General features: G+C 42.5%; 3 protein-coding genes across 7 annotated transcripts in view; 2 read left to right on the top strand and 1 right to left on the bottom strand.

Annotated features, from left to right (window-relative positions):
- The first annotated feature begins 1307 nt into the window (after positions 1-1307).
- Positions 1308-9457, top strand: LOC136440192 (uncharacterized). Of its 5 annotated transcripts, none has more exons than XM_066436109.1 (3): positions 1308-2605; positions 2844-2923; positions 3796-4983. In XM_066436109.1, the coding sequence occupies exons 1-3, from the start codon at positions 2575-2577 to the stop codon at positions 4765-4767; spliced, it is 1083 nt and encodes a 360-aa protein (XP_066292206.1). In that variant the 5' UTR covers positions 1308-2574; the 3' UTR covers positions 4768-4983. The 5 variants fall into 5 exon arrangements, with proteins under 5 accessions (XP_066292206.1, XP_066292198.1, XP_066292191.1 ...); XM_066436101.1 differs by having other exon boundaries at positions 2831-2923; XM_066436094.1 differs by having other exon boundaries at positions 1329-2605; positions 3796-9457.
- On the bottom strand, positions 9013-12947 carry LOC136440258 (ankyrin-3-like). Its single transcript, XM_066436178.1, has one exon. The coding sequence runs from the start codon at positions 12565-12567 to the stop codon at positions 10675-10677; it is 1893 nt and encodes a 630-aa protein (XP_066292275.1). The 5' UTR covers positions 12568-12947; the 3' UTR covers positions 9013-10674.
- A 3435-nt stretch (positions 12948-16382) lies between these two features.
- LOC136440141 (matrix metalloproteinase-24-like) overlaps positions 16383-19352 on the top strand; it is a 78331-nt gene continuing 75361 nt past the window's right edge. The window contains exon 1 of the mRNA XM_066436008.1: positions 16383-16512. The gene's annotated coding sequence lies outside the window, so the exon portion shown is untranslated. The remainder of the gene's footprint in view (positions 16513-19352) is intronic.

Raw genomic sequence — 19352 nt, 5'->3', positions numbered from 1 at the left:
TCACACCAGGCCGCTCCACGGTGGACAGGATCCTAGCCCTCCGTCTACTGGCTGAGAGGAGAAGGGAGTACAGGAAACCCCTCTACGTGGCCTATGTCGACCTCAAACAAGCGTTCGACTCTGTGGACAGACCAGCTCTTTGGAAGATCCTCAAGATCATTGGTGTCCCGGCCAAGCTGATCAAGCTGCTCTCACTCCTCTACTCCGACACCTCCTCCTGCGTGAGAGTGAATGGGAAGATGTCAGACAGCTTCACCATCAACAGTGGCGTCCGCCAGGGTTGCGTACTAGCCCCGACAGTCTTCAACTCAGCCATTGACTACGTCATGGGAAGAACTGTGGCCCAGTGCGACTGTGGTGCTAGCTTCGGCGACATCACCATCACTGACCTGGACTATGCCGACGACGTGGCAATCCTAGCCGAACTCCTAGATGTGCTCCAGCTTGCCCTAGAGGTCATGGACAGGGAAACACAACCTCTCGGCCTGATGGTCAGCTGGGAGAAGACGAAGGTACAGTCTCTCAGTGACTACGAGGCCCCCCCAGCTGCCTTGGTGATCAACACGCACCGTGTGGAACCAGTCGACAGGTTCTGCTATCTTGGAGGGACCATAACGTCCGACTGCAAGTGCGACGTCGACATCAACCTCCGCATCGGTCGTGCGTCCTCAGCCATGGCCAACCTGGACCGAGTGTGGTGCAGCAGAAGGATTTCTCCTCAAACCAAAATCAGGCTGTACAACAGCTTGGTCCTGCCCATCCTTACCTACGGCGGGGAGACATGGACCCTAACTGCTGCCCAGGAGTGCCGCCTTGATGCCTTCGACACCAAGTGCCAGAGGAGGATCCTGGGAATCAGGTGGTACGACCACATCTCCAACGACATCCTACGTGAGAGGTCGAACCAACCACCACTGTCGGGCAAACTTCGATCTGCCCGTCTCCGTCTCCTTGGACACCTCATCAGGGCAGAGCCACCACTGGAGCCCGCCTCCCTACTGAAGGAACCCCCCCCCCACCCACCTGGGCTCGGCCCAGAGGGAGGCCCAGACGGACTTGGACCGACCAAGTCAACAGAGACCTGCAGGCAGTCGGCCACACCATCGCCACTGCCTGGGTGACAGCGCAGAACAGGACGGCCTGGAGAAGGGTTTGCCGAGGCGCCACGCTCCCCTTGGGAGCAAGCGGACCTGAGTGAGTGAGTGAGTATTCGTTCCATCCTTGGCTTGAGGAGAGTGCTATGGATATAGACGTGTCCAAGTAAAAAAAATACACGAAAAAACGGCCGTACCGCACACATCAGGCCGCCGGGAACAACCCGTGTGTTGAGTCGGTAGAACGTCACTCAAAGTTGATCCCCACCGTCATGGAAATTTGTATATTATTCATCGGGGCATTAGCTGGATGCCGTAGAAATGGTAATACTACTATGTCCATGTGTTTCTGCTTGTGCTAAGAGCAAACTTTGAGGAAAATATCGCCATCAGTCCACTATCACACACAACATTTGGACAAAAAAGTGTTCCTCGCAAATGTTTGTCGTCTGCCGAATAGCAGGATTCTGGGTAACGAATATGGCGGCGGGAAAATTCACCGTAGTGCCGTAGCCATTGGTTGTAGCAACAAAGAGGCGTTTTGATGATTAATCACACTTAGAGTCCAGTTGTAGGTTAGCAAAAGAGATTCTAATAAGTTGTATTGTAAATAATTGTGTTGAGCAGGAAGCGGATGTGACATTTGTCTTATAAACCAGCGAACAACTATGTGTAGTATAATTCTCCCACGAAGCCCTCAGACTGTGACAATAAGGGACGGAGAGTTTTTGACGTAGCCAACTTCTAATGTATGGTTATCGAAGCTTTTCAGACAGTGTTCTGAATACGTTAGTCTGTCAAGTTTGCATTTATAGCGGTATTACTGATGTTGCATCTAGCACATATCCCTAAATACCCCGTTTTCGAAAAAAACCGAATTTAAGTACCCCGCGAATTTATGTTACCCAACGTTACGTGCTGCAAACAGAAAATTGAGTTGATGTAAAAATCAAATTTATTTGTATAAATCCTGAACTTCTTGCAGTTTTACTTCCAAAAGGTTTTGGTGTGCAAGCAAGAAAAGAAGTCAGAGGAATTCCAACCTTTTCAATAGAAATATGGAAACAATTTTTGAAATCTGCCCTACTCACTCCTGCCTACCTACTCACTCCACAACATACTAAATGCAAGAGGTATTTAAGAGCTGTTAAATGAGTCCTTGCTACAGTTTTTGCACTTTGACAATAGGTCACCAAAGAAGGGCCCTTCAGGGTCCATTTCCTTGAACTAAGTACTGTGAAAGGCTCTTTAGGAAGGTGAAACATTTGGCACCATGTACGTCATTATCTGTGTGCATTGGAACATGAACAAGTCACAGGTGCAAATATTTACCACTGGTCACACACTCATCAATACAGAATACAAACATGTCGAGTTAACAGTTACCCGGTGGCTTATTTAGGCTCCACATTGCTTCTCATAACAAAATGTAACATTTGTGGGGGGCTTAATAGATGCGGAGTAGTGGCAACATTACATCATGGGTGCTTACAAGTACACCACTTACCAAGGTGAGTGCATTTCTGAAGAGTGTTTTGGATTGACTGGAACATACTCAGAACTCTGAACCCAGGTAGGTTATAGTGTATGTGTTGTAGACTTTTGTGTTTTTGATTGATTTTTTTTAAACACTCATGCCTTCACGCTGTGTAATGGACTAAAAAAAGGATTTCCTGTGACGTGTGTGAAATTGTAACATTACTAGTGAGTCAAGGCCTTGCCGTCTTTAATTTTAGTTTGCTGTTCCAGTTGGACTGCTAGGCATGGGGCAACAGCAGTGGATGTACAGCAGCTTGCTACAACAAGGGACCCTCGAAAAAGTCAGGAAGGTGGGAGACATAAAAATTACGTACTGAAGCTTTTTAGAAAACATGTTACCAGATTATGAAAGTGGCTTTATATTGCTCAACTTTTTATGTACTAGTGACCACCTGCACATAAGGACCACCTGTCCAATGTGACCACTGAGCCATACCATAGGCTTAGCTTTGTTGTATGGCTGATACAATAATACTGTGTTAACTTGTATGTCTTCAATTTTAGTGAAACTAGTCAAAACTGCCCAAGAAGACCACTTTAATAGGTGACCAATAGGATCTAGTCTATGTGGACAGGTGGTCACTATACATAGGATTCTTAATGCTTGCATGGAAAAATCATCTAAGGCACCACCAAAAGGTGGTCACATTGAACAGGTGGTTGTTATGTACAGGTGGTCACTAGTACAGGTTTGACTGTAATCTGAAAAGGTAATTTTAGCCCTGGTACCATGACATATCATGCCATTGGAAATGGAACAAGAAATTCTAGTCGTAAAAATTTCGATTCATCACGGAAACAGCTGATTTCTATCACATTCAAGGCTTATTTGGGCTTCGCTAAGGGCATATACTGTAAATCCATATGGATATTGCGTTAGGTAATTTCAGCACCTGAAAGGTGTTCATGGCATTTAATTTTAAGGGTGGAAAGACCAAATTGTGAAGGACACAGGCTTAAACAGTCGGGAAGCAGAGGCTAGGGCAATGGACAGGACTGCTTGGAGGATCCTCCTGGAAAGCAAGGGGCCAGTTTCTGGCCTGAGCACGTAGGCAGGTGGAAACAAATGTTAGTGATCAAATATTTACAATGATGAAATTTCAGTGGTTGACTAGTGACCAAGAAATACAGTAGTCGTTCAATTTTATTGTATTGTTCACAGAATGAAATCACCATCAGGCTACCCAAGATTTCCTCATCAGAGGACTCTGAGTTCTACACACCTGTACCTGCAACAAGTGCACCCTGTAATACACCTGTACCTGCAACAAGTGCACCCTGTAACACACCCGCACCTACAACAGGTGCACCCTGTAATACACCCGCACCTGCAACAGGTGCGCCCTGTAACACACCTGAGGTGTGCTACCTCCCATCCATCCCAGATGCTGCACCTGCCACCTGCAGGTGTTCTGAAGGAGGAGACTTCAAGTTCAGGTATAAACGATACAACAACAGACATGATTCGTGGAGAAACAATACCATTGTCAGTCGGGTTGAAATTGGACAACATCTGCCTAAGGACACTTCACAGATAGTTGAGCATCAAAACGACAACGATTCTGCTGCAAGATATTCCAGAAAGAAACGACAGAATTATCGAAAATTTGGCATTCGTAATTCCGAAAACAACAGAACTGAACTGCCGTCTCTTGATGTTGGACAAGGGTCAGGAAAAAGCGAAGATGTTCGAAGGTGTCACCATAGTAACCTTGGTGGAAAGAAGGAAGCAAAGTGTGCCAAAGTTATGATAGTCATTCCATGCGGGACAGCAGGTGATAATGAAGGCTCAACAAAAGACAAGGGTGATGCGAACACACTGGAAAACATAACCCTAGACAAGAAAACATTCCAGTCAAGCAAGACAACTAAACTGCCCCCGATTAAGACTTCTTGTAGAAAGAAGATGTTGATGGAATTACCGAGAATACCGGTGGGAGAGGAAGATCTAAAGCAATCCATGGCAAGGCAGTCTGCTGTAAAATGTCTGAATGAAGAGACACAACTCCAGTCATCAGGAAGTCAGGGTGGAAACAAAACTGACAACAGAACCATTGACGATAAGACTTCATTGTCTTTACCAAATATTTCTTTTGTTCATACTCAAAATCTACTTTTTACATATCCCAGCTAGACATCTACATTGATGTAATGAACATTACAGTCTAAAAATACACAATTTAAAACAATTTCAAAAAGAATTATTTAAAATTATATTTTCAATTATGACCAAGTCATTACAACATTGTGAGCAATATTTGTCAATGACACAGACTTGTAGGTTTAAACTGAAATCTTTTTTTAGAGTAATGCACTTTTTGTGGAGTCAATAAAGATACATAACATACTACATTTTGGCTAAGCTTGATTTGCATTTCCTCAAATGCTAATGTACACAATTTTCACACTTTGTCAGCAGGAAAGATCTGAAAGACAATCCTTTGTCGACAATGTCACTTTACTACCAATGAATCTATCGCATTTTCCTTCTTTCCATTCAAATCTCCTCTACATTGAAATTCTGTATAAAATACATTTAAAGTAAGAAATGTTCCATTGTATTTATGGGCCTTCGTATGTACTGTACCGTACATGTACCTATACGGCTACAGGTCTTTCCACTTACCCTTACTTACATGTATGTATGCCATGCCTTGCTAACTATTGATCTCTTTGAATGTAGAAACTCTGGTATGAGATCTCATGGGTTCAAAGGTTATGCTTACACTGAAACACGGAAGTTGTGTGGTTTCACTCAATCCCCTTAAGGGTGTGGTTTCACTTCCACTTAAGTGGTTTCACTTCCCCTTAAGGGTGTGGTTTCACTTCCCTTTAAGCGTGGCAAGCTTAAGCACAGTGTCGGGCACCATGTCTGCCATCCCATGCACCAAGCAGGGTTTTTATTCATCAAAACATATTTCTGCAGTAACCCGGGGTGATAGAGCATTACAAGCAGGTAACTTTGATACAGCAGAAAGAATATTTGCACAGACCTTGAAGGCGGCAATCCGTGATAACAATGTTCGTTTGCAAGGCCTCTGTCTACAGAGTATGGGGGATGTCTACATACGAAGGGCCACCAACAGAAGACACTTCACCAAGGCGGCAGCCTTGTACAACGCTGCAATGACCTGGGCACTGGGAGACCAGCATTGGAGAGATGTCATAGTTCACAGAATCAAGTATGTAGAGAAATGCTTCCTTCTTTGGGTGCAGGGCCGCAAGCTGCATCAAGTTTCACTTTCATACAATGATGACAACCACCATAAAGCTCGACTGAAAAAGATCCGACAGGAGTGTAGAGTGTTGTTGCAGTGTACTCAGATGATATGTGATTTCAATGGTGACCCCATGGAATCCAATGAAGCCAAGGTTAAAGAAGCAAACTGGGCGTCAGCTGTGCGCTCTTTGTTCCACACAACAGCGGGACGAATGAAAGACTTTGTGAGACAACTGTTAGCAGAATGTAGGGAGACCTTGGGCCCGCCACCCTGTAAGTATGCTATCATAGGCCTGGGGTCCATGGCTAGGGAAGAAATGACACCCTATTCTGATTTTGAATTTGCAATACTGCTGGAAGAAATAGCACAAGAGCAGAATAAAGAGTATTTCCGTAACCTGACATCACTACTTCATCTGAAAGTGATCAATCTCGGTGAGACCATCCTCCCTTCAATGGCCATCACATCCCTGAACAACTTTTACTCCGATGAAGAAGAAGATAACTGGCTTTATGACTGGAAAACACCAAGAGGATTTGCATTTGACGGGGCCATGCCTTCTGCGAGTAAAACCCCTTTAGGCAGAGAGGCAGTTGACGGAAAGCCTGCTGTAGAACTAATCATGACTCCGACAGAGATGGCATCTCTCCAAGAGAGGCAAGCCTTTGCTGATGAGGATAACGATAACCATTTGTCTGATATCTTGTCAACTGTCACATGGGTAGAAGGAGACAAAAGCCTGGTGGAAGACTATCAAGAAAGACTTGATTTAGATGCACCATACTTGGTCAAGAAGGCACTCATTACCCTCTTTGACGATGCAAGCAAGTATCAAGAGGACATAGTTTCTGCCTCCAAACCTGGATTCCAATATGACGTAAAGAAAGAGATCTACCGCTTCCCAACTTTGACAGTTAGCAGTCTTGGTATTTGCTTCGAATCAAAGAGGAACACCCCTTGGGAAGTCATTGATGCACTGAGAGACAAAGAGCTGATCTCAGAGACAGGGGCACACAACCTGAGCGTGGCAATCAGCATAGCCACCTTGTTGCGACTGCAAACGTATCTGGCATATGGCAGGCAAAAGGAAGGAGTAACTACCCTCCCTGTCCTGCATCAAAGGGAGAAAAAAAGCGGGGAGCAAGATCTGCAGCACAAGCTACCAAGTTCTGCTCTCCTGATGCGTTTCTACCAGACCAGCATACCCTTACAGATTTATGTTTATGTAGCTCTAGTCATGAGCATTCCCCCCACTCTTGTAAAAGTACCGCTAAAACTGGTCCGACAGTTTCTTTCAGAACATCAAAGTTCAGAGGAAAGCGGCACACATGAGGGATCAGTCACATCATCGATGAGAGCCTGCGGTTCGTCTTCGCTATTAGAAAATCTGGTGTCACTTGTCAAAACTGTTGAAAATCCATATAAGCCTTCAGCATTTTCACAATCACAGTCTAGTACTGGTCCAGCCAACGGTGGGGGCCAAAATTCAGAACCACATCAAAACATGCCCACAGAGACAGCAGCTGATCCTGATGTGGAAAAATTTTTGCTTCAGTTGACAATATTCCAGCACAGGCTACCTGGAGACGTGTCTGAGCTTCTGGGTGTGGATCACGATTTCTACTGTAACAGTGACTTGCTGAGGGGACTGATTCACTACAGACTCATGCACTATCATGAGGCAGAGCCCCTTCTCCGGGCTGCATACCACAAGAAACCAAACAGACTCACACACAGCTACCTCTGGACTCTACTGAGCCTTGGGAAGTATGCTGAAGCTCTGAAAGCGGCCCAAGAATCTACAGAGCTGCATCAGTTGTCTCTGGAAGGTTGCTTTGCATTGGCACATTTATACATTCGCATCGGTCAGTTTGAGAAGGCACGTGAGGTCTGTACAAAAGCTTTGGAGATGTTAGACATTAACTTTGATGCAAAACTATGGGAAATCGTGATAGATTTAAAGCTTGCTGATATCTCTACTAACCTTGGGGAATATAGCAAGGCAAAGGAGCTGGCAGGTTTGATAGAGCAAATGATCTTTGAGACTAATGAAGAAGTGATAAAAAAGCAACCCTTGATAATGTTGAATATCAGATTCAACTTGGGTGTATTGTTTTCCTCGTTGGGTCAGATAGTCAAAGCACACTCTTGTCACAAGAAGACTATAAAAATGTGCAACATGATCTTTGGCATGAATGTAGCTCATCACATCACAGCCTCATGCTTTCGGGAGCTGGCTCGCATCATGTATCGCCATAGCGACTGCAACACAGCCCTTTGGTACGCAGACTTGTCCCTCAAGATGACACAAAACATATACAGTGACACTTGTCATCCTGACGTCATCAAAAGTTTGAACGTTTTGTTTGAGATTCTTTGGGAACAAGACAGAAATGAACAAGCCACGCTGATAGCCGAAGAGTCACTGGAACTAGCTTTAAAGACAAGTGGACTGAACAAGACAAACCTTGCCCAGGTATATACCAACCTGGGAAAGGTAAGCAGTGATACTGGGTCCCATTTCAAGGCTATCTGGTGCCACGAGGAAGCGCTGGGCATCGACCGAGAACATTACCACAACAAACCGTCGGCAAACATAGCAGTCAGTCTGGAAGGCTTGGGCATCGCTTATTGGAAAGCAGGGGACTATGCAATGGCATTCCAGAAAGTGCAAGAAGCACTACACATGCAAGAGGACCTCTTTGGAAAGGACACACCAAGGCCTAACACTGCTGAAAGTCTCAGCATTCTAGGTTGCATAAAAAAGGACATGGGTGATCGTACTGAAGCTGTATGGTATCTTGAAAAATCTCTGTCAATGATGAAGGAGGTTTTTGGTGGTCGTGTGACAGACCGAATGGTTGACACTATTCAAACACTTCAGGAACTAAGGCAGATGACAGAGTAAAACTATAAGTTTTGCAGCCTTGCAGTGAACAAGAGGGGAGGGTTCAAGAAATTTGCAAAAAGCTTGGGTACAGTAAATCTTGGAATGACTTCTCAAATTCCTGTGCGCTTCCAATATATTACTACTGTACTACAGAAATGTTTCAACTGTTAACTTGAAAAACTTTGAAAGCCTCCTTTCCCCTTTTACCTTGAAATTAAGACCCGCAAAGATGAACCAAAATATGTGAGGACAATAATAGACCAGACAATATGTTAACATCACATATGTATTACAGTTAGCATCTAATAGCACCCTATTCTTCACCTATCTTTCTGCACACATATATTACTGTAGCAACAACCACATCTTTACTGTTATATTAAAATCATAAAATGAAATATGTTTCTTTTGACATCATTATTGTTACTTGTTATGTTGTTGATCGTTTGTATGTAAGGGGAGAAGGCCTACAAAGCAATATTGCAGTTTTAGCCCGATCCTCATAAAATAAACGTGGATAAAATAAGATAACAGCAGCATACAAGCAAGCAGATCTCTACTGACTAAAGCCCTGGAGCATTTTCACTTTTGAACTTAAACAGATTTAAGAACCTTTGTTGACTTGACTTTTTGGCTAAAGATTTTACAACAAGACCTACCACAGATTCATATCAAAAGAGCTAAAGCCTACTTTCAAAATAAATTATTCTTTCTTTTCATGAAGGCACAGGAATGATGATTGTCTAACCAGTTAAAAATCCATTTCGAACACCTGCATAATACAAATATATATCATCTTGAGCTGATATGTTTCACTATTTCAATAATTTTGAAATTTTAAGTTATGTTTTTAATTTGATGTAATTTTAATTTCTTTCATGATTGAATGTATAAACCATTTCTAAGAAGAAAAAAATATTGTCATGGTTTATCCCCAGAGAATTTGTTATCATAATTATAGTAACACATACAAAATTTGGATATCATATAAAAGTCAATGTTTATAGTTAGCACTTACAGATATTAATACTGACAATCATAAGTCAACCACTTGAAGAATATAAATCAAAATTTCATAAACAGCTTAGGTGCACATTATTTCTTAATACATTTGCACATTTTCAAAGGTAATTCACACATTGTAATTGTAAACACAATATTTATGTTGCATTATGGATATGATTGTTAAAAAAAGGAAACGATATTCACATCAATAATGAAAAGCTAAAATTAAAACTAAAATTACATGACATTATTATATAAAAGCGTGCATTCATTGATACTTTCAACCAACCTAATGTCCTTTGAAATTCATCACTAATCCTCATAATCTAGATGGTTAGAAAAATGTAGAGTTTTACAACACATTGATTTTTTTATAAACATGTCAAACACTTTATGTATGTTAACAAAATAAACACCTCTTAGAACCTGACATTAAAAAAAGCAGCATACCTTGGAATCGTTGAATAATTTGACTCCCATGTCTTTGGCCTGACTTAACGGTATAGGAGAAAGTCAATGTTTTCTTCATCAGTTCTCTTGCATAGCGTATAACTTTTTCAAATGTTTTTGTAGCTGCTGTGTTGAAGTTTAAAAAAGTCCTCCTGCTCCGTACATGGTGCATATGGTGGTGCCCATCTCTGTTCCTAAGCTCTTGGGCCACACAACTTTCTGCAATCACTATAGCAGGGGGCTTAAGTCCACATGGTAGGGATGTGTGTTCAACTACCATACTCTTTCCCAAATGCCCAGTGCTTGATAACTCTAGAATAAGCACAAAAAGCAGTCTGTGCCATTTTTGAAGTCTTTGGTATGACTCGGTTGGGGTTTGAACCTCAGCTAGTATGGTTTGTGATGAGAAGATAAATTCTAGACTATGACCTTCCAAATGCAAGGCAAACCCTCTAGCCAACGGTTTAAGTCCACCTCAGTCTACATTAAGTAGTGCAGCCAGGTGTGTACTACCTGGGTCCTTCCTCAGGGCCTGACGAAACACGTAGAACGCCTGGTCCCCTCTTGTGAGCAGTGTGTCCAACAGGTGTGTGTTTCTGTCTCTTCTCGTGTGGTAGGCCTTTATAATCTCCTCCTCCATGTGGGGGGTGAGTATACCCTCTGCTACCAGAGAGGGGACCACCACGCTGTGGTGTAGGTCCTGTAGGAACTGTGGCCAGTTGGCTATGAGCGCCTGCTTGTGGGGGTCGGACATAGGCACTGGGTTTGAATTCTCTTCGTAATGAATGACTTGGAATTTCTCCACCTGCTTTTGAAGGGATGCTACTGTTTTATCCCTTTCTGTCATCTGATTTTTGTGCTGTTCTTTCAAACGATCTATTTCCTCTTTCTGGTTCTTTATCTCCTCTTTTTGCTGATCTAGCTCCTCTTTTTGCTTAGTTATTTCCTCTTTCTGCTGAGTTGTCTCCTTTTTCAACTGGTCGATCTCTTGTTTCAACTGTTCCGTTTCTTCTTGTTTCTTTCTCAGATTCTCCGCAAGGCTCTGATTCTCTTCTTGAGGCTCTGTGACCAATATCTTGGGACTTGTGGCGGTGTTTCCCTGAGTCTTAGCTGACAGTTCTGGCATTGACGAGCTGGTTGCAGGGCTGTCACACTGTAACAGGCTGTTCCTCTTCATTCTCTTCAGAAAGTCGGCCACTTTCTGGTGGTTACTGTGCAAGGCCATGTCTAAGGGTGATACTTTAGTCACTGGTGTTTCCACATCAAGGTCTGCCCCAGCTTCGAGTAGAGCCTGGACTGTGGCTACACAACCACTGTCTGCCGCCAGGTGAAGTGCAGTTAAGCCATCTTTGTCAGGTGTGTTCAGAATGTCGGGAATGGACAGGAGTTTGACCAATTCCTTGTGGCCATCGGCTGCGGCGAGGTGCAGTGGGCTACGACCGTCTCTGTCAAGTGCGGCTCTGTTTGCTCCTGCTTGTACCAACACTTCTACGGTCTTGATCCTCGCTCGTTTCACAGACAGGTGCAGGAGAGAGGAGCCATCTTTGGACTGATTTGGATCGGCACCGTGGGCAACTAACAGCTCGATTATCATTAATACCGGCAGGTTTTCTTCCGTGGTACTTGTCATCGCTATGTGCAGCGCGGTCTCCTTATATAGAGAGTCTTTCACATTCACCTCCGCCCCTGATTCAAGGAAAACTTTGCACATTTCAAGGTCACCTTCAGACACAGCATGGAACAGCAATGGAGGCTGGTAGACAGTTCTTACCGGTATCTTGATCTTGATTCCCTTTGTTTTGTTAAAACTCTCTGTGTCTCCAAGGGCCTGTTTTGAGAACATGCGCATGTTTACATTGCACCCAGCCTTACAAAGTAGGGTGATGATTTCACGACGCTTTTGTTCTTCCTCTGGGTAGTTTAGACAACGTTCCTTTGAGTTTATGGCTGCTGCCATATCCCATTCATTTGGGTCTCCAGATTCATTTGGCACTGCCCCACTATGCAGCAGTCTGTTGACAAGGTCAACTTTTAAGGAGCATATTGCGTACGTCAAAGGTGAATGGGGTCTGATGTTGACCATAGCCCCCGCAGCTAGGATGGCTCCCACCATTTCTGGTGTACCCTTCTCGCAGGCATACTGTAGAGGGCTGACCCACTGTTTGTAAAGTTGTGCTCTCTGTAAAAGCTTCCTCTTCAAGGGCACCTGGTAGTTTAAATCCGGCCGGTCTTCCTTGGATAGTAGCTTGATCAGTTTAGTCATGTCACGTACCTTGATGGAGTGTAAGACATCTCGAAGCTTGTTGATCAGCTTTCTGTCTTCTGCTTTGGGAAGTTTGGTAAGATTTTGAGACGTTTTCAAACTCATGGTCAGCAACAGTTAGGCCAGTCAATTTTAAAAAAATAGTTTCTTGAAAACTGGTGGTGAAAGTCAGTTCCTCTTAGTCATAACGGCGAAGTTGGTTCCAAGTACAGGTCCTCTGGCTTCCGGGTAAATCCTCTTGACTGCGGTAAATTGTTGGTGTTCAGGTAAAATTCTTAAAGTTCCACATTTTGTGTCCTTTACAATACTTTCCAACAATACAAGAGACAATATACTTTCACTTGTAAGCTTGAAAGAGGTACGAGAAGCACGTAAATCGACAGAATTCGGCGTCTTGCCCTTTCTCTTTTACCGGAAATCACATTCTTGTTCCTTGTAATTAGTAAACCTGTCAAAGGTTAAAGGGCACACAAACCAAACACACACCTTAACTGCAGTTTTAAAGTAAACTGATAGACGTCGCTTCGTAGCTATTGGCATGCACCCTGCAGTTTAATGCTAAACAGCAAGGTGGCAGTTGCATACCGTTTTGCAAAAAGAAAAAGGCAAAGGTAACGCAGTCCATCGCGTATAGATCGGCGGAAGCGAATAGATCAGTCCACAACAGGCGCTGCCTTCCTCGACTGAAGATGGTATAAAGGTATTTTTGGCCAAACTTGCAAGTTGCAACATAAGAAGTTTATTTGATACTGAAGCAAATTCACACAGGGGAAATATCACTATATATGCCTTGCTTTTTGCAAGAAGAATGGAAATTAAGATACCCCCTGGGTAGGATGTAGCTAAAACTAGTAAAAGCAGATCAAGGTCCTGTAAGTACAGAGGTTTTTCTTTGGACTGTTCAGCTTAGCAGTCCATGATTTAGGCATATCGAATAAGTTTTGTTGGGAGCACTATGCTCCTAAGAAAACATTTCCAGGCGCACCAGCTATTTTTGTAGAAGTCTTCATGATACCTTTTTTTACCGCGAAAGTAATGTAGGAATGTCTTAAAAAACGAACAGACATTTCAAGATATAGCAAATAAAAATATGTAGGTGCTAGAACTACCTTTCCAAGTAGAATTCAAACCCCAATCTATTGGGGTTACAACCACATAACAGGGCTACAAGAGGTAATCTCTAACGTTAAGCAGATCTGTAGGTTGCGAAGACCGTATCCAACTGGCAGAAGAAGTTTTTGTGTGCAAGGCAGGACACCTTTGTTTGCTCCTTAGAGAATATTTTGAAAAGGTGTCCGGCATTGCATTGAAGTGCTTGTGGTTTTGCTGCTTGTTACCTGTTTTCGGTCGATCAAGTTTTGTCAGTTTAACGAGATCCGCAGCTTCGGAAAATTTTGCAGAAATTGGTAAGGTTGATTAACTCCTAGAAAAATTGAGGTGACGTTGTGTTTACTCTGTTGTGTTATCAAAAATGACCCCAAAATGTAAACATGTAAATAAACTTTTGTAAACTTTTTGTAAACATTTGTAAACTTTTGTAAACTTTTGTAAACTTTTGTAAACATTTGTAAACATTTGTAAACTTTTCTAAACTTTTCTAAACTTTTGTAAACCTTTGTAAACTTTTGTAAACTTTTGTAAACTTTTGTAATCATTTGTAAACTTTTGTAAACTTTTGTAAACATTCGTAAACTTTTGTAAACTTTTGTAAACTTTTGTAAACTTTTGTAAACTTTTGTAAACTTTTGTTAACTTTTGTAAACTTTTGTAAACATTTGCAAACATTTGTAAACTTTTGTAAACATTTGTAAACATTTGTAAACTTTTGTAAACTTTTGTTAACTTTTGTTAACATTTGTTAACATTTGTAAACTTTTGTAAACATTTGTAAACTTTTGTAAACCTTTGTAAACGTTTGTAAACTTTTGTAAACCTTTGTAAACTTTTGTAAACCTTTGTAAACTTTTGTAAACATTTGTAAACTTTTGTAAACATTTGTAAACTTTTGTAAACTTTTGTAAACCTTTGTAAACTTTTGTAAACCTTTGTAAACTTTTGTAAACTTTTGTAAACTTTTGTAAACTTTTGTAAACATTTGTAAACTTTTGTAAACTTTGTAAACATTTGTAAACTTTTGTAAACTTTTGTAAACTTTTGTTAACTTTTGTAAACATTTGTAAACTTTTGTAAACATTTGTAAACTTTTGTAAACTTTTGTAAACATTCGTAAACTTTTGTAAACATTTGTAAACTTTTGTAAACTTTTGTGAACTTTTGTAAACATTTGTAAACTTTTGTAAACATTTGTAAACATTTGTAAACTTTTGTAAACTTTTGTAAACTTTTGTTAACATTTGTAAACTTTTGTAAACTTTTGTAAACTTTTGTAAACATTTGTAAACTTTTCTAAACTTTTCTAAACATTTGTAAACTTTTGTAAACTTTTCTAAACATTTGTAAATATTTGTCAACATTTTTTCAGTCAAAATTGTTTTAATTAAATTGTTCAAACAATTGAGAATGAAAGTTTGAACGTGTTTGAACTTATCTATATATTTGTGAAAATGTCATGCTAACAATATTTTATTGGCAACCTCGCTAGACCATTGCAATATTGCTTGATCCCTTGCAACAGTACTGATGAACAGATGTTTTCATCTAGGTCACATTTATTAGAGAAAGACCCTAGAAACAGGTGTATCTGTGTTAGGAAGGGGGCGGCCTGGGTGGTCATTTTGGCGGGTAACCTGACTAGTGTCCGGTCAGAGGAACACCTGTTGTCCGTGTGTCACCCTCCCAGGTCGAAATCAACGTGAAAACTCGACCCTGTGGTCAGCTAACGCCTTTCTAGTCAACCCCTGACCGATGTAAAGGGGATATCCGGAAAATGTGATTTTCACGCTCCCGGTGGTCACTTGCAGCGTTTCTTATGCGTTTTGACCATACTATATTAAACAAGCACATCTCGTAGTTTTAGCGTAGTTTTGTATTAGAGCCAATGTTTTAGATCACTATTAGAAGTCCTGTCATTATATGTACTTTATTGCAACTTTTATATCTGTATGCCTGTACTTATTGAATGTACAATAAAGATTGTCGATCGATTTATTGGGTAGACCTTTGTGTTTCTTCTTCTCCTTTTCGTCCTGTCGGACGATCGGTTCAGCGTCGATGGACTCGTCCGTGAGCGGCGAGTCCAGCTCTGCTCTTGCAGTGTTTGCCACAAGCAGCGCAGGTGAAGGCTGTTGTTTGGCATGGTGTGTGTTTCATTTGCCATCTAGACCTTTGTGTAAGGTAATATTTTTTCGGATGGCTTATCACAAGATTACAGTCGTAGTATTATAAAAGCATTAACGTGGCTAAAACTCGCATGCATGGATGATGATGAATGATAAAACGTGCACAAATAGAAGAAACATTCTGAAACGTCCTAAAGATTCTCGGTTTGTCAGAATGTTTTACAAAATTCTACTTCCTGCAATCAAGGGCATTGTATAGGGTCCTATATTATCATACCCTTGTTCCATCGTTTCTTCTTGACATGTATTGACGGATGTTTAAAGTGTTCATTTTAATCTTGCAATGTCAGCATTTGTTAGTGCAGGAATTCAGAAATTTGAGATCGTTTGAGGCTGTTCAAAGTGTAGCCTGGATGCCAGACACCCAATCTCTATGATATCTATATCGTGTTGGCCCCACACGATAAAGATTATAGAGATTGGGCCCGGGGTCTGGCATCCAGGCTATTCAAAGTGACACGGTCAATCGCTGAGCATCATGCGACAATGCGCGACCAAATACAGCACTCGAGTCCAGATTGTACGCATATTCTCGTCGCCCTCCAGTCTGCCCTCTGCTGCTCCAAGGCCGTGGCGTCACATGTGGTACCCGTTCGACGTGCTTGTAATATCAATACTGCAGTACTCCCTCCGCCCGGTAAGTGCCGTATCGGGGAGGGGCCTCAATGCGGCTTGATTGAGAGTACTAGCAAGTATACTTGACCGGTTAAGCATTCGGCACCACTGTCCAGGGCTTCGGTGATAAACATAGGTAAGGACAACATATATTACTTTTTATCATCAACCTATTCTTGTTGGATTCTGGCAAGATTGTAGTTTGAAACGTGAGGCAAATATCGCACAAATGAGGTCATTCGGAATGAGGACAACCAAACAGCATACATGTACTTCCTGGTCTCTATGATAGCCCATTCAATACTCTAAATGTCACTTGAAAACTCGATTCTGATGTTAGGTACATAGTTAGTTGACATGTATAATGCTGTGTACTATTTGTAAAGCATTTGATAACGCCGTGTGAAGTTGTATATGTCAGGACCTAAACGTTCAGTGTCAAGCGGTGTTGCGCACTTACAGCTTTCGCGTGTGCCCGTCGTGTGACATGTTACAAGAACCATATGTGGCTTCTAGCCAAATCTAGCCTGGTTACCATTCTCAACCAGTCAGCGTCCTACTAACCAATGGTCTTTTTTTTGACAGCCTCCTATCTTTCCAGTCAGCATTTCTAAATACTGCCGTACGTTCGTAGAGCGAAGTACTAGTAATTGAAATCAACCCCGTAAAATGTCACCGGCTTGCGCCAATGCACTGGGCGACCGGACAATACTCCCAGCACCGTTGAGATACCGGGGAGTTCACGATGGCATGGTTACCAGGCTAAACCAAGTCCAGCCTTACGTTACAAACCGGGATGGCAGCATGACATCACCATGTTTGGCAACATTAGCGCATCAGTAACCCAGGCATAGAAACTTCCCTATTTAAACCGGATTACAGCTAGCCCTTGGCGCTTAACATCTGTGGCATACTTAGGATTTCAAAACGACACACATGGAAGAGATTGCTTTTGAAATAGTATTACAGCATGTAACTGTCAGATCGCGACAGCTCAACATGATAAGAACATACATCAATTTGTTATAGAAATCATATAATTACATTGTTCGGTTTGTCACTTTGCAGCCAACCTCAAGCGATCTTCATTCGTGGTGAGAACAAATCGCAAAACGCTCACAAAAGATGAAATCCAAATGTATACGTATATGTTTTATTTGCGGTCAGTGTTAGCGATGATATTGGTCTAACGTATCAAGTAGGAGTTCATGAGAGCATGTAATCTAGATCTGTTCTTACACGCATGCGCGTACAAAGCCATACTTTAGCAACGACGTACTGTAAAAATTCTTTTCAGCGCTCTTAAGCAGATTAACCTTCAGCTAAGCGAACTGAAAAAAGCAACAGTGATTCTGGCATCTGGTTACCGAATGATTTACTTCAGGCGATTTATATGTCGGTATTGAATGTTAGCATTCCCTGTTCGCCCCGGGCGTGAGAATGGGGTCTTGTTTGGACTCCGCCCGCCCTTCAAACAGACGACAACTGACATATCCGACGGGTGATACTAGTATCAACTTGTAGTTGTACGTGTCAGGGCATCGGGTGTGTTCGAAATGAATGAAAAATCAGGGTCAGTAGAACCATAACGGACTGAGTTACCGAGTCTTGTTTGAAAGCTGGACAAAATTGACCACTTTACAAATAAACATGTAATCCTAATGGTGACAATCCTAAACAGACATTCAATGTCAGAATGGAATAGAAAAATGGACGTGCTTTCAACCCACTCATATCCACCCCCCCCCATCAGTATTAGACAGATTGGGTCCAGACTCCAGAGGGACATGGGAAGTAAGTACGATTGTTTTAAAATGATAAGTAGTGCCTTCGTTTGGACGTTGGCTGGTAATCAGAGTCTAAAGCCCCCCTCCCACTGGACCCGCGGCACGCTGGCGGAGTCGCTGCGTCCTAAACTGGATTTGTGTTACCCTGGACTTTATAATGGCAATATCATTCAAAACGTACAATATGACCAAAAAGACAACAAAACACACAAAGCTTAAAAAGATTAGTGCTTTGTCAATTCGATCGTGCCGCGGGTCCAGTGAGAGGGGAGGGGTCACAAAATTGACGGCTGCAATAGGGATGGGCTCTGTCACCAAATCTAATACATGTACATCAGAGATAAATAAATGCAGCAGAGATGTCCGACTAGACTAGAGGCTTCATTTACCACATACAAGCCAAGGATAGTGGGTAATTTAGTGATTGTTGCCCCTTCGTGCTAAAGACTAGCCTGGATGCCAGACTGCTTCCAGGACCTACACAGGCCAGATCTTCGCGGCTCCACGGTCATCATTACCACAGCTTCCCCTAGCCTTGGCGACTGTTGCAGGGCTTATTTTTACTTGCTGTCTGGTATAAAGCCCGCACTATACAAGGCAGCAAGTAAAAGTAAGCCCTGCAACAGTCGCCACGGCTAAGCTTCCCACAGTGTTCGTCGGAGTCTAACCAAGGAGGTTTTATATCCTTGGTCTAACTCAGGGGGGCTGCGGTAGAATTTTCTTGGGCCGGGGTCTGTTGCATGTTGGCTGTTGAGTCGATCGCGAGGAACTGGCCTGTGTAGGCACTGGAAACAGTCTGGTATCCAGGCTAGCTCAGGCTAGCTATAGCTGTAGATTATAGCTGTCTTATCAATCAAGTCTACTAACTAGTTTGATACGTGCCACACGTCGGTTTGCCGGACGCGTGGCGACCCGTTATCAGCCCGACGCTGCATGCGCGGTGTCTGTGTTTATGTTTACACTAGATGGTGACCTCAGACAAGCCAGGTCGCCGGAGACGGCAGACAGGCGACAGTAATGAATACGGTCTCTAGGGGGCGCGTGACGATACCCAGCTCGACCGTCAGGTGGGGCGTTTCAGACTTACCAGACATATTGACTTCATATTCCAAGAATCTGACAGGGGAGACGCTAGATATGTATATGAGATGTTACGGAAGTTATGTATGTTATGAGATATTACAACGGG

This window comes from Branchiostoma lanceolatum, chromosome 1, assembly GCF_035083965.1.
Source record: "Branchiostoma lanceolatum isolate klBraLanc5 chromosome 1, klBraLanc5.hap2, whole genome shotgun sequence".
NCBI lineage: Eukaryota > Metazoa > Chordata > Leptocardii > Amphioxiformes > Branchiostomatidae > Branchiostoma > Branchiostoma lanceolatum.
The sequence above is the reverse complement of the archived record's forward strand: the minus strand, read 5'-3'. Positions and strand labels throughout refer to the sequence as shown.